At 41.1% G+C, this 13,759-nt stretch overlaps 1 protein-coding gene across 1 annotated transcript in view; it reads right to left on the bottom strand.

The window, feature by feature from the left end:
* EFCAB5 (EF-hand calcium binding domain 5) overlaps positions 1 to 13,759 on the bottom strand; it is a gene marked incomplete at its 3' end in the record, with an annotated part of 107,651 nt that overhangs the window by 58,278 nt on the left and 35,614 nt on the right. Inside the window, exons 9-10 of the mRNA XM_082245094.1 lie at positions 10,324 to 10,416; positions 7,814 to 7,906 (exon numbers count right to left, since the gene is read on the bottom strand). Of these exons, the coding sequence (XP_082101220.1) occupies positions 7,814 to 7,906; positions 10,324 to 10,416 (186 nt within the window). The remainder of the gene's footprint in view (positions 1 to 7,813; positions 7,907 to 10,323; positions 10,417 to 13,759) is intronic.

Here is a 13,759-nt window from a genome sequence, read left to right as displayed (position 1 = left end):
TGAAGGAAATGAACACTTCAGCACATATACTGAAGATTTTTGAGTCAGATTTTAATGAAAGGATTGGGGAAGAAGTTTTTATGTCACAAAGGGACCTACAGTTTTTGGTAACATTAAAAGAAGGAATTAAGCAAAGTCAAGATGGACACTATGAAATGCTATTGCCTTTTAAAGACAAGAGACCAGAATTTGCCAAACAACAAAGCTTGTGCAGAACATAGACTCAAGTGTCTAATGAAATGTCTGAAGAAAGATGAGCAATACTACAAGGACTACATGGTTTTCATGAAGGACATAATAGTAGGAGGCAATGCTGAAAAGGTTCCTGGGATGGAGATAAGCAATGAACCAGCATGGTATAGCCCTCATCATGGGGTTTACCACCCCCCGAAACCAGGCAAGATCCACGTTGCCTTTGATTGCTCTGCTGAATTTCAGAATACTTCCTGGAATGAACATCTACTGACTGGACCTGACCTCACCTGACCCTTGTTGGATTCTTATGTCATTTTCGGAAAGGCAAAGTGGCCATCATGTGTGACGTGGAGAGTATGTTCCACCACTTTTATGTTTCTCCAAGGGATAGAGATTACCTTTGCTTCCTGTGGTGGGAAGAAGGCAACGTGGAATCCCCACCATCAGTGTATCTCATGAAAGTTCATCTGTTTAGAGCTGCTTCTTCGCCTGGACATGAAAACTTCGGGCTCAAACACCTTGTCGCACAAGGTTAAGGCAAGTATCATCAAGCTACAGTGAAATTTATATAACCTAACTTTTATGTTGATGGCGGTCTAACAAGTGTAGACACAGAGGAAGATTCTATCCAGCTTGTGAAGGAAGCCAGGGATCTCTGCAATACTGGGAAACTTGCTTGCGCAAATTCCTCACCAACAGCAAGAAGATGATGGCCACAATCCCAAAGGAAGAATGTGCTGAAAGTGCAACTGACTTTGATTTGACCTCAGAAGAAACTAAAATAGAAAGGGCGCTAGGGGTCCAATGGTGCGTAACTGAAAACAAATTCCATTTCAGAGTCTTAGTAAGGGAAAATCCTTTCACTAGAAGAGGAGTGCTGTCTACAGTTGCTTTGATTTTTGATCCTCTTGGATTTGTTGCTCCCTCCATCTTAGATGGCAAAAGGTTACAACAAAAGATGTGTCAAGACAAGATAGGCTGGGATGAACCACTTCCTGATGACCACAGGCTACATTGGGAAGCTTGGCTTAAAGACCTTCAAAACCTGTCTTCAGTAAAGATACCACGTTGTTATGTGTCAACAACATTCAAAGATGTTGAGCAATATGAGCTCCACCATTTTTCTGACGCTAGCGTGTCTGGCTATAGAGTATGTTCACATCTCAGAACTGTGTCCACATCTGGAGAAGTCTACTGCAGTCTTGGTATGGGTAAAGCAAGAGTTGCCCCAAAACAGATAACAATTCCAAGAATGGAGCTCTCACCTGCAATTGTGGCCACAAAAATTGGTGATTTGCTCAACAGTGAACTAGACTTGTGTGGTATCCTTGAATATTATTGGACCAACTCCAAGGTTGTGCTTGGTTTTAATAATATTGATGCAAGACGGTTCCATGTATTTGTAGCCGACCGAGTTCAGCTGATCAGGTCAAAAATGAAACCTTGTTAATGGAGATATGTTGCTTCAGAACATAACTCATCCGATCAAGCCTCTCGTGGACTCATTGCAGAGCAACTTGTAGAGTCGAACTTGTTCACTGGGCTAAGTTTCCTATGGCAAAGAGAATTATCTGAAGAAGAACAAGACACTAGGGTGGGAAAAATTGATGATGGAGATCCAGAACTCAAAGTGGTACAGGTAAATACTATCAAGGCAAGGGAAGAAAGGCCTCTGTCAAATCTCCTACAAAAGCTTTTCAGATTGGAAGGGGATAGTGAAAGTCATATCAAGACCTAAACATTGTACAAATGATAACTTGGGTTCAATTAAGAATCACACGTTGCGAGATGGTGGGAGTGTACTTGCTTGCACAAAGTTTCTGTGTCTATAATGTTAATTAGATGGCTCATGTGTGCTTACTTGTTCATTTTTTTCTCCCATCATGCATTATTACATTTCCTATTCCTGTTTTTCTTGCAACTGAAAGGAGATTGAACAGTGCTGTCCTCCTAAGGTTTAAAGCATTTCTTTTTTTGTTTTTGTGTGTAAAGTAAGCCACCTGACTAATGCCCCGTACACACGTGCAGATTATCTGAAGACTTTTGTCTTCAGATTTACCTTTTCTATGTAGTGCAAGGGCCTGCCGGATTGCATACAAATTGAAAGTGTTTAGGTTTGACCTCATATTATATGGTTTTGGTAAGTCTGCAGACAAAAGTCTTCAGATAATCTGCACGTGTGTACGGGGCATAAGAATCTTCAAGATACAAACCCCTCTCTTAAGCCCCGTACACACGTACCGATGGTCGGCTTACAAATGTTCCTCTTTTCTCCCCGGGATGTCGGTGTCTGCTGAAAAGTGCAAAGACAGCACAAGGACAGCACAAGAATTTTGTCCGCCGACTGCAGAAGTGATGTCATGTAATGGTTAACTTTCCCTGTGTTTTCTATTTTCTGAGCATGCCCAGTCTTGCAAATCTGCGGTCTGTCGGCCGAATTGTGTACTGACAGGCGAACAATCGTCCGTTCTGGTGTCGGCATACAAAAATTTTCATGTTTGCAAGAAAGACTTTTGTCCGCGGATTGTGCGCAGACATCTGTCGGAGGCACCATACTAACACGCGTACAATCGGCAGATCCTTCGTCCACCGACGTTTGTATGCCGACGATCGGTACGTGTGTACGGGCCTTTAGCTCACAAACAGGCAAAAGTGGTATGTAGATTTATTTCTGTCTAGTTATTAAGTTCAAGTCATGTTTGTTTTTTTAATGTAATTCACTGTATGTCTGATGATTTGTCCTTTATATTTGTTTTCTTTATTTAGTTCTACGGTGTTGATGTAAGTGTCGGTGTAAGAACTTGATATGTACATTAAACATCTAAGAGACAAGAACCTCAGCCTTCTCATTGTGACTAAGGGCGGCATACACTGTATTCAGTTAGTGTGACACACTTGCCTACATTTATGTTATTTTGCTACTTTTCCACTATTCATCCATATTTATTTCACACAGCATATACACTATAGAGTGTCACATGCACATCCAAGACCTACCATCATCTTTCCCTGATTAAAGGGTAAGAAAAAAAGGTGTATGGCGCTGCCAGAATATACTAATTGTTCCGTGTGTCTTTCAACGATGCTAAATGTATATTAAATAAGTGTGTGTCTCCAATGTGAATATTAAATTAATAAAGTGTCAAGTGCATCATATGTGTGACTGGTGAAAAGTATATAGTGAGTACAACAATAATAGGCGATCCACGTTCACATTTGTCCGTCTTCCCAGGCACACAGCGCTAGGCTGGCAGGGGAAGAGAGAGGGGTAGGCTGCGGCGCATGCGCGGAATAGCGGATCCCGAGTCTCCCCATCACACAGCTGTGTATGAGCTGCTTCTTCTACCTGGAGTCTCTCAGGTGTCCTCGTCCGCTTTGGGCTCGAATGTCTGACGCTTCTACTGGAACCGATGCCACTTGCACTTATTGGCCATAAGGCTCATATATTCACATGTTAGTCATGGGCTCCTGATGGGCAGGAGTAAAAGCATCTGGTCTCGAAAGGCATTTCAAATGTGCTTCCTGTTTGCTCTGTGGCAAGTGTAGGTGATCGTCTGATATCGCAGACCCGTGTACCCGTGGACCCCAATCCCAAGGACCTTGGCACGCAGGACTCGGGCAGAATATTGGACCACACAGTTACCCTAACAACCAGAGAAGGGGACCCCAGGATTATATATCCAAGGCCTGATACCCCTGTAGGGGTGATCAACTCTGGTGAGTGCGGTCCAAGGGGTGCGGGGAGCACTGAATGGTCACTGACATCCGAGCACCTCCAAAATTCTCCGTTAGAGCACCTGCACCCAAGTCACTTTTTGCTCCCCTAATTTAGGGAGGGTCTTTCCATTGTGGGACCACCCTCCTTTTTAGGCCCTTTAGTCACTACGGACTTACTAGTACCTGGACTATTGCTGTCAAATTTTAGAGTGGTTTTATAAGTTTTATATACTTACGTATTATATAGTTTCATATCAATATATGATGCTATTTATTGTATAGTTACACCGTTTAAGGATTTTCACAGTTCACCTATGTGGTATTGTATGTTTTTAGGTGGATCCAACTGATTTTTACCAATTTTTATCTATTTATTAGGTTGATACCACTTACATCTTTTCATACTTTTTATTCACACTGCATTTTCACCCAATTAATTCCCATTTATATTTGAAGTTGTTTCAGCACTATTGTGAACCCCTCACAGGGTTGGATCGCCTATTATTGTTGTACTCACTATATACTTTTCACCAGTCACACATATGATGCACTTGACACTTTATTAATTTAATATTCACATTGGAGACACACACTTATTTAATATACATTTAGCATCATTGAAAGACACACGGAACAATTAGTATATTCTGGCAGCGCCATACACCTTTTTTTCTTACCCTTTATTCTTACTATATTCCTAGGAATATAGTGCATAGGTGGGCTGCAGCCAGTATCAAATACCATATAAGAGGTTAAAAATCATCCTAAGCGCGGATTCTTCATATTTCATCTTTCCCTGATTAATACTTTTTTTTTCAGTTGGCACTCGATAGCCCAGCACTCATTTTATACCCATAGTTTCACATAAGTTATTTCCGGGCAGCTGGAACGCAGGTGGAGCGCAAACCAGTGATTCCTATACAATACATGCTGATCTCGGGTCTTCTTTGATGTAAGTGCAATACAACCTTCTTTTTTAAATAAATTATTTGAAATACTGCACCATATGAGTGTTCCTTCCTCTCCCTCCCTATATGGCAGCGCTAAATCTTTGAATACACCATTTACAGAATGTCTCAAAAGTGAGTACACCCCTCACATTTTTGTAAATATTATATTATAACTTTTCATGTGACAACACTGAAGAAATTACACTTTGCTACAATGTAAAGTAGTGAGTGCACAGCTTGTATAACAGTGTAAATTTGATGTCCCTCAAAATAACGCAACACACAGCCATTATTGTCTAAACCGCTGGCAACAAAAGTAAGTACACCCCTAAGTGAAAATGTCCAAGTTGGGCCCAATTAGCCATTTTCCCTCCCCGCTGTCATGTGACTCGTTAGTGTTACAAGGTCTCAGGTGTGAATGGGAAGCAGGTTGGTTACATTTGGTGTTATCACTCTCACTCTCTCATACTGGTCACTGGAAGTTCAACATGGCACCTCATGCCAAAGAACTCTCTGATGATCTGAAAAAAAAAGAATTGTTGCTCTACATAAAGATGCCCTAGGCTATAAGAAGATTGCACTCAGAACAGGCCTCACCATGGTCGACCAAAGAAGTTGATTGCACGTGCTCAGCGTCATATCCAGAGGTTGTCTTTGGGAAATAGACGTATGAGTGCTGCCAGCATTGCTGCAGAGGTTGAAGGGGTGGGGGGTAAGCCTGTCAGTGCTCAGACCATACACAGCACACTGCATCAAATTGGTCTGCATGGCTGTCATCTCAGAAGGAAGCCACAAGAATGCCAGCAAACAGTTTGCTGAAGATAAGCAGACTAAGGACATGGATTACTGGAACCATGTCCTGTGGTCTGATGAGACCAAGATAAACTTATTTGGTTAAGATGGTGTCAGGCGTGTGTGGCGGCAACCAGGTGAGGAGTACAAATACAAGCGTGTCTTGCCTAGTCAAGCATGGTGGTGGGAGTGTCATGGTCTGGGGCTGCATGAGTGCTGCAAGCACTAGGTAGCTACAGTATATCAAGGGAACCACGAATGCCAATATGTACTGTGACATACTGAAGCAGAGCATGATCCCCTCCCTTCAGAGACTGGGCCACAGGGCAGTATTCCAACACGATAACAACCCCAAACACACCTCCAAGACAACCACTGCCTTGCTAAAGAAGCTGAGGGTAAAGGTGATGGACTGGCCAAGCATGTCTCCAGACCTAAATCCTATTGAGCATCTGTGGGGCATCCTCAAATGGAAGGCGGAGGAGTGCAAGGTCTCTAACATCCACCAGCTCTGTGATGTCGTCATGGAGGAGTGGAAGAGGACAACCTGTGAAGCTCTGGTGAACTCCATGCCCAAGAGGGTTAAGGCAGTGCTGGAAAATTTCGGTGGCCACACAAAATATTGACACTTTGGGCCCAATTTAAACATTTTCACTTAGAAGTGTACTCACTTTTGTTGCCAGCGGTTTAGACAATAATGGCTGTGTGTTGAGTTATTTTGAGAGAACAGCTAATGTACACTGTTATACAAGCTGTACACTCACTACTTTACATTGTAGCAAAGCGTAATTTCTTCAGTGTTGTCACATGAAAAGATATAATAAAATAAATATTTTAAAATGTGTGGAGTTTTGTGAGATACTGTATATACATATTGAATGGATTACAGCAGCGGTTTGAATTAATTCCTGTGACCTCATGTATGACATCTTAGGTTTTCCCATATACGCAAACTAAATCCTTGTAATAGGGGTCAATTAAGTCTGTGTGTAAAGTGCGCCTGCATGCTGGTGGAGAGGAACCTTTCCTATATTCACTGCGCACGTTATTCACGTGTGGGATCATATATGGACTTCTCAATTTTTATGTATTTTCTATAATTTAAATGAAGATGTATTTATGTTTATTTATTTATATATTCACTAGTGTTTATTCACTATGGTGATATGTATTTTATGATATAAGAAGGTGGTTCCTTTGTTTCTTTTCAAGGATTTTAAATAGAGGGTTTCACTAGAACAAAAAGGCACAGACAATAATAAAAAAGGCCCTTTCTCACTCTACTAAAATGTGTTTTGTTTTTGTTCCTGATAAAGAAATTTCCCTTCACTTCCTTTTGTGACAGGAAATGAGGGGAAGCCTCATCTGGACCCCCAAATCTGCTATGCCAGGCCTGCGCGTGTTTTGTTAGAGTTGACATCATCAGGGGCATGGAGATCACACTCGTCACCACACATTTATATAGAGTCCAAGTGAAAGGAGATGACTGGCAGAATCGAGCCTCATTTGTAATCTAAAAATGGCAGACTGAGTGAGGCTTGATTCTACCAGCTGTCTCCTTTTACTTGGATTCTAAATAAAGGCGGGGTGAGGAACATGATCTCCATGTTCCTGACAATGTCAACTCTGACGAAACACGTAGGGCGGAATCCACGCTTGTGACGCCACCTCGCACGTCGAAACCACAAGGTGGTTGGATACATATGCTGGATTTTATCATCTTTATTGTGAGCTTTTAGCATTGCCTTGTTTTTAAATAAATACAATATACAGTTTTACACTATGTGGATATCTTCAATTCATCTTTCATGTATCTTATGATGGAGCTATTCCTACCAGGAGTTGTGACTACCTTAATCAACATAAGAGGAAAGAACCACTGGATTTCCATTTTAGATGTACAGTATATACAGCGCTTTCGACTCTTATAACTTAAAGTCCATTGTTTCTGGTAAGAAGGCACTTTTTACATTTCAGTGGAGGTGCACTTGGGTGATTTTATTTATTGATTCGTCACACACACCTATATTGGATGCACACAATGGGTGTTTTTGTTTTGTTTGTTTTTTTTTTGGTGTTTTTTGTTGTACTTTAACAATCAGCTCCACAGACATACCCAATCTATAGCAGCCACATATATGCTATTTCACTATAATTACCTGTGAATTTGGAGACTGTATCATGACACTCATCTTGACTTCTGTCACCATATGAACTGTACTGGATAGCCAGATCTGAAGTCAGCAGATCACCTATAAAGATAAACAAGGCATAATCATATTCCATGTATAACTAAATATAGTAAATGTTATCAGTTCAGTGGGCACAGGATTTAGATTTCGAAGTAGTGCAAGGGTTTCATTACTATAGAGAACAGTATTTGGTGTTATAGGTGGAGATGAATGAATATAGATGTCATTGATCCAAAGAAGCCTAAAAAATATCAATATACGAGTCTGTCTGACAAGAATATACTAATTACACCACATTGTACCTGCGTATTTTACATCTAAAACTTCATTTGAAAATAGGAGGTTCAAATATATAGAAATTAACCATCGTAACTACTGAATAGTTACACTGTATTTCTCTTCTACCAAAATAATACCTTACATATTCTTTTCCTATCTTACATATTGTTGACATACACATGCACTTGCACACTGAGTATTCATACAGTTTATTGTGTGAAGATTCTCAACTCCTTTAGAAAATTAGATCCAAAGTCTACCATTCTTTCCGCATGACATTTTACAGAATTTGCATTTTTTTCCAGTGAATACATGGATAGATTTGTCCACCAAAATGAACATACAAGACAAAAACAGACTGACAGACAAAGGTGTGCGGTGTGCGCAGCCTATTGCATTAGCGTGTGCACCCCAAAGCTCAAACACACATGCGTGTGTGCCTACATATACAGTATATGGCCCTGGCACATTGATCTCCCTGCTGGCACAATGAAAGAGAAGATGAAGAGCAAATCTTTCCCATTTCCCCACTGCCACACAGCGATAAAAATGCTAATGCGCACTAGGTGATTAAAGTGTACCCAGGCACACCTGGCACACCCTGTGCGCACGCCTATACTGACGGATAGCTAAAGAATCACAGATGGACAGACATCAATGGTAAGGGAGTCATGTCCTTGTGTGCAAATGATTGTAAGCATGTACCGAAAGTGAAAATGCTACCCACTTTTACATGAAATGTCAACTAATGGCTGGTAGAGTTTGGAGTAGAGATACAGTATGTGTTGCTTAATTTAACAATTACTGTGTTCAAATGGTTTGACAGTAAATTGTATAAATCTGTCAATTAAGCATATATCATTTGCAGGAATTGTCATGGAATCATGGAGCCACAAAGAGAGGGGAAATAAAACTTCAGTAATGCAGTGATTAAGGAAAAGGCTAAACTAAAAAAAGGAAACAATTCTACACAAGAACCTGTTATTAGTAAGTGCAAGATTCAGCAGCAAGAAATATATGACCACATCTGTCGGTGTATACAGTGGATCATCCACATAGAAGCCCTTTTAGGCTCCGTTCACATACTGGCATCTCGGATCATGGGCAGAATCGCGGGATACCTGTCACCCATAAAAAAGTACAAGAACTTTTTTTGGGCGACAGGCATCCCGCAATTCTGTTTGTGCGATTTTACTGGAGTGGCCATATCTCTATATACAAAAAAGCCCATCGGGTCTGTGTGACCCACCTATCTCTGGTGAGCATTTAATATTGTCACCTAGCTCACAAAGGATCACGCGCTGGAAACACCTGGATATTTTGTATCCCCACTTGGATATTTTGTTTATCCATTCCAGATACTCCACTATATGGACTAAAAAGTCACTTGAGTGACTCTTTGAATGCTAGAAAGTCACTATAATATTGATCAAATTGCACTAGCCACCTATAGGCACTAGCATATGATCACAAGTGTCACTAGTATTGGATATCTTGCACTAATTAAATTTTGAACCAGTCCATCATTTTTGCATTATAGTATTACGTCACTTGAATTTTGCATTCTGCACTTTTTATTGCTTATCTGTCATGAAATAATTTGTTTTAGCACTGGTATTGCACGTGCATTGTTATGCAATAATTTGTCTTAGCAATGGTATTGCACAGTCACTTCACTATATACTGCACATATTTTGTTGTGCACATTGTGAATATTTTTATTGTCTCATTGTGATTAATATTTATTTGGTGATTTTCACATTATTATTTATACACATTGGTTTTAGTTAATATTTATCAGCGCCCTTAAACTTTTTACAAGCTCCAAAATATCTTGTACGAGACAGAACTAACCATTTTCTCTTAATGTGTGCCGATTTACTTCAATTTTAGTACAAGAAAAATCAGAAACTAAAGACTGCGCATGATCAGAAACAATAAACAACAACAAAAAAAAAGCCTTTGTTGCATGAGAAGTTTTGTTTCATCGGTTCCGATTTGCTGTGAAACAACGTGGAAAATCAGACGATTGTTTGCCTGTTTTTTTTTATACAGTGTGTACCACACTTAACTTGTAAGGAAAAAATCAAAGCATAGGCTGATCTCAAAAGGCCATGTACACTAGCCCCTAACAAGTTAATGAGGTCAAGCCAGTCAATTAGTTGGATTTTAAGTTGTGAGAGGGATCATATAGTTACCTGACCAAGGTTTTCCCTCAATAAAGTGCGAGTCTCTGCTGCCATCGTCTTCAGCCTGTGGGCCTTGTTCATTCTTTGTTGTATCTGTTGTACCTATAAAAATCATTAGTATTAAACAAAAATCCATTCCAACTGCAGGGGAAACCCCAAAACTCATGGGTTTCAGTAACATTGTGACTATTAAAGCTAGATTGAAAAATAGATGTATTTATTTTACAAACATAAGAACTTGTTATACAATTTATATGTTTTAAAAAGGGTGGAACCTATCTATCTAAAGTTTTTTTGAAGTCAAATCTTGATTGAAATAGTTGTTCACATAGGCTTGTTACATACAGTAGTTGTTTAGCTGAACAGGTCTTGAAAGGCCGAGATAGCAATCTTGCAAATGAAGAGGTGGGAAACTGATGTTCTCATTTTTACCATCTGCTTCATTACCAATGCATTTTTTTTTATATTTAAAATATATTTTATTTATAACTAAAATGGCTGTTCCCTCTTCCCCTTCACGATGTTCACAGGACAGCTAACAGAACCAAATCCAATTGGTCCTTTGGATACAGTAGTATTTTGGCTTTCATACACATTGGGACTAAAACAATTAAAACATGTACACATGAACATGCTTGCAAAGCATAATATCCAGTGGCGGCTGGTGCTCAAAATTTTTGGGGGGGCGCAAAAAGAAAAATTTGCGGCAAAAAACGCGGTAAAAAATTGCGTGACTTTGACGTCACACAAGTGTTAAAGGGGCCTTCAGTAATAAATATATAGTGCCAGGCCAGCAGCCTGCTTAGCAGTGTACACAATATAAGACAGTGCAGGCCAGGCCAATTACATTGTACACAGGTAAAGTGCTATGCTAAGTTAACATAGCAGTACTTTACCTGTGTACAATGTCATTGGCCTGGCCTACACTGTCTTATATTGTGTACACTCTCACTGCTAAGCAAGCTGCTGGCCTGGCACTATATATTTATTAATAGTAAATGGTTATGGCACACAGCGGCCTGGTATAAGATCATGGTTCCCAAATTCCCATTCCCAACATCAAGGTTCTGGTGGCTGCACTGGCTAGCATGAATATCTCCAGGACTCAGAGACTGGCTGGCTGCTGCTGGCTTGGAGGACTCGGACTCGGAGGAAGAGGTTTCCTGGGCTGGCCTGGTCAGACTCAGACAGACTCTCTCTGACTGTCTGAGTCTGCACTCTGAGTCTGCACTCTGCAAAAAGTTCCCCCACCGCCTGACGGACACACACGAGTCCGCAGTCCCGGACCGCACACAGACAGGAGAGAGAGGCACTGAGTCTGACTGAGGCACTGGCAGCATTTAATCTCACTTACCTGAGTGACTGTCACTGCTGCCTGGCGTGCTGCTGCTCTCTGCGGCGCTGCCACGGGACTCAGGAGTCGGCCAGTCGGGACTCTCGTCTGGAGAGTGGAGACGAGACTTCCTCTTCTCTTCTTCCTCCTCGATCACCACGCGCGCTGGCCCGCTGCTCCTGACCGTCTGACGGTGGGTGGGAAGGTGACGTGACGCCGGGACTGTGAGTGACTGACGCACACACCGCCCCCACGTGATGTCCTGTATGATTGGTCCAGGCTGGAGTCTTGACCAGTCACAGCCAGGACAGCACTTGAGTGGGGAGTGTCGGGGCGCATTGCTCTGCGCCCCGATGACCCCTAGAAGGCCGCCAATCGGCGTCTCTGTGTGGCGCACGTGGGGTGCAAAACCCCACCCCCTCCATAGCCACCAGTAAAATTTTAATTTTTTTTCTTGCCACAGAGTTGGGGGGCGGCGCCATGCCAAGGGAAAATACAGTACATTTGTCTGGCTGCTCCTTTATTGTTTCAAATCTTTACTTCTCTTAACCCCACATAGAGCTGTAAGTACTTATCTTCTGGTGCTGAAATGTACAGTGCTGCTGGGGGTACTGTGATTATTGTGGGTTGCTTGCTCGGGATCCCTGATTCTTTTTAATGAATGGCAAGATGCTCTGTGACTGGAAAAGAGGAGAGTGTCACGTTCATCCACACCTCCTCCAATCACAGTGCACCTTGCATTTATTGAAAAGCATGGTTTGTATAGAAGTCCTTTTAATCCTCCATGCACAATTCTAAGTCTTAACCATGTAATGCCTACCAATGCATCTGATTTTGATCAATGGTGGTTGTTTAGAGAGGAAAAGCGTACTAAGGGGTAGTACTGCGATGGGGAACCTTGGCACCCCAGATGTTTTGGAACTAGATTTCCCATGATGCTTATGCACTCTGCAGTGTAGTTGAGCATCATGGGAAATGTAGTTCCAAAACATCTGGGGTGCCAAGGTTCACCATCACTGGGGTAGTACATTGTATTTTCCCATGCCTAACTTGCAAGGAAGTATGAAAACAAAGCATAAACTGACAATAACTGATCTCAAAAGGCCATGTACACCAGCCCTTAACAAGTTAATGAGCTCAAGCTAGGCAATTAGTTAGATTTTAAATAAAGGATAAGTTCACCTTTTCGGGCAGCATTTAACTTTTCATAATTATAAACGTTTTCCAATGCTGTTTCTGACCCAGCCATCCCAATGTGCTTTTCTGTCATTTACTGTATCTTCTCTATAGGAGGTTTAAAACTTTGATTATTTTAAATGATTTTCAGATTCCATCACTTCCTGGAGATCATCTCTTAAGTGGGGTACACACTATAAGAAAATCGGGCGAACAAGCGTCTGATTTTCCTCATTGATGAATGAAAATTCGTACACAAATTCTCGTACGACAACGTGTTGTTTATTGTTTCTTATCATGTGCAGTCTTTCTTTTATGATTTTTCTTGTACAAAAATCGTACGAAAACGGTACACAATAAACTAAAATGGTTAGTTTTGTTCCTGTACAAGAAAAATTTTGGAGTTTGTCCCTTCGAGAATTTTCGTACACAAATGCGGAATCGGCTGTTGAAAGTTGTGTAAACACTATACGAAAATTGTACGAAAATTCTTTGGACGAAAATGTTCGCCTGATTTTCCTATAGTCTTTAGCATTAATTTCCTGTAAGCCATCTCCCAGATCTCCCAGGCTATCTGGGCCTTCACTTCCTTGTTGCATCACAGAAGAGAGCATCATAGGGTGCGTTCACTACTCTGGACCATGTCTCCTTCATTACAATACTACGTTCCACCCACTTTCTATACAATCTGATAGCTATGTAGTATGAGAGCCTGCATGATTTGATACAATTTGAATGGATTGGTCAGGTGGGACCACTTTTACCATCATTCTGGTAAATCTAAAGAACATTGTACAGAGATTGTACTATCAGATTGCACAGTGTATGACCATATTTATACAAGTACATAGGAGGGAGTGGACGGAGACAGTTGTCAGGCCTCATTCACATCTCCACGTAGTAAAAACTCACATTACCGCATGTGTTTTATTTGGG

The sequence above is a fragment of the Pelophylax lessonae genome (genome assembly GCF_965119305.1).
Source record: "Pelophylax lessonae genome assembly, chromosome: 2".
NCBI classification, from domain to species: Eukaryota; Metazoa; Chordata; class Amphibia; order Anura; family Ranidae; genus Pelophylax; species Pelophylax lessonae.
The sequence above is the reverse complement of the archived record's forward strand: the minus strand, read 5'-3'. Positions and strand labels throughout refer to the sequence as shown.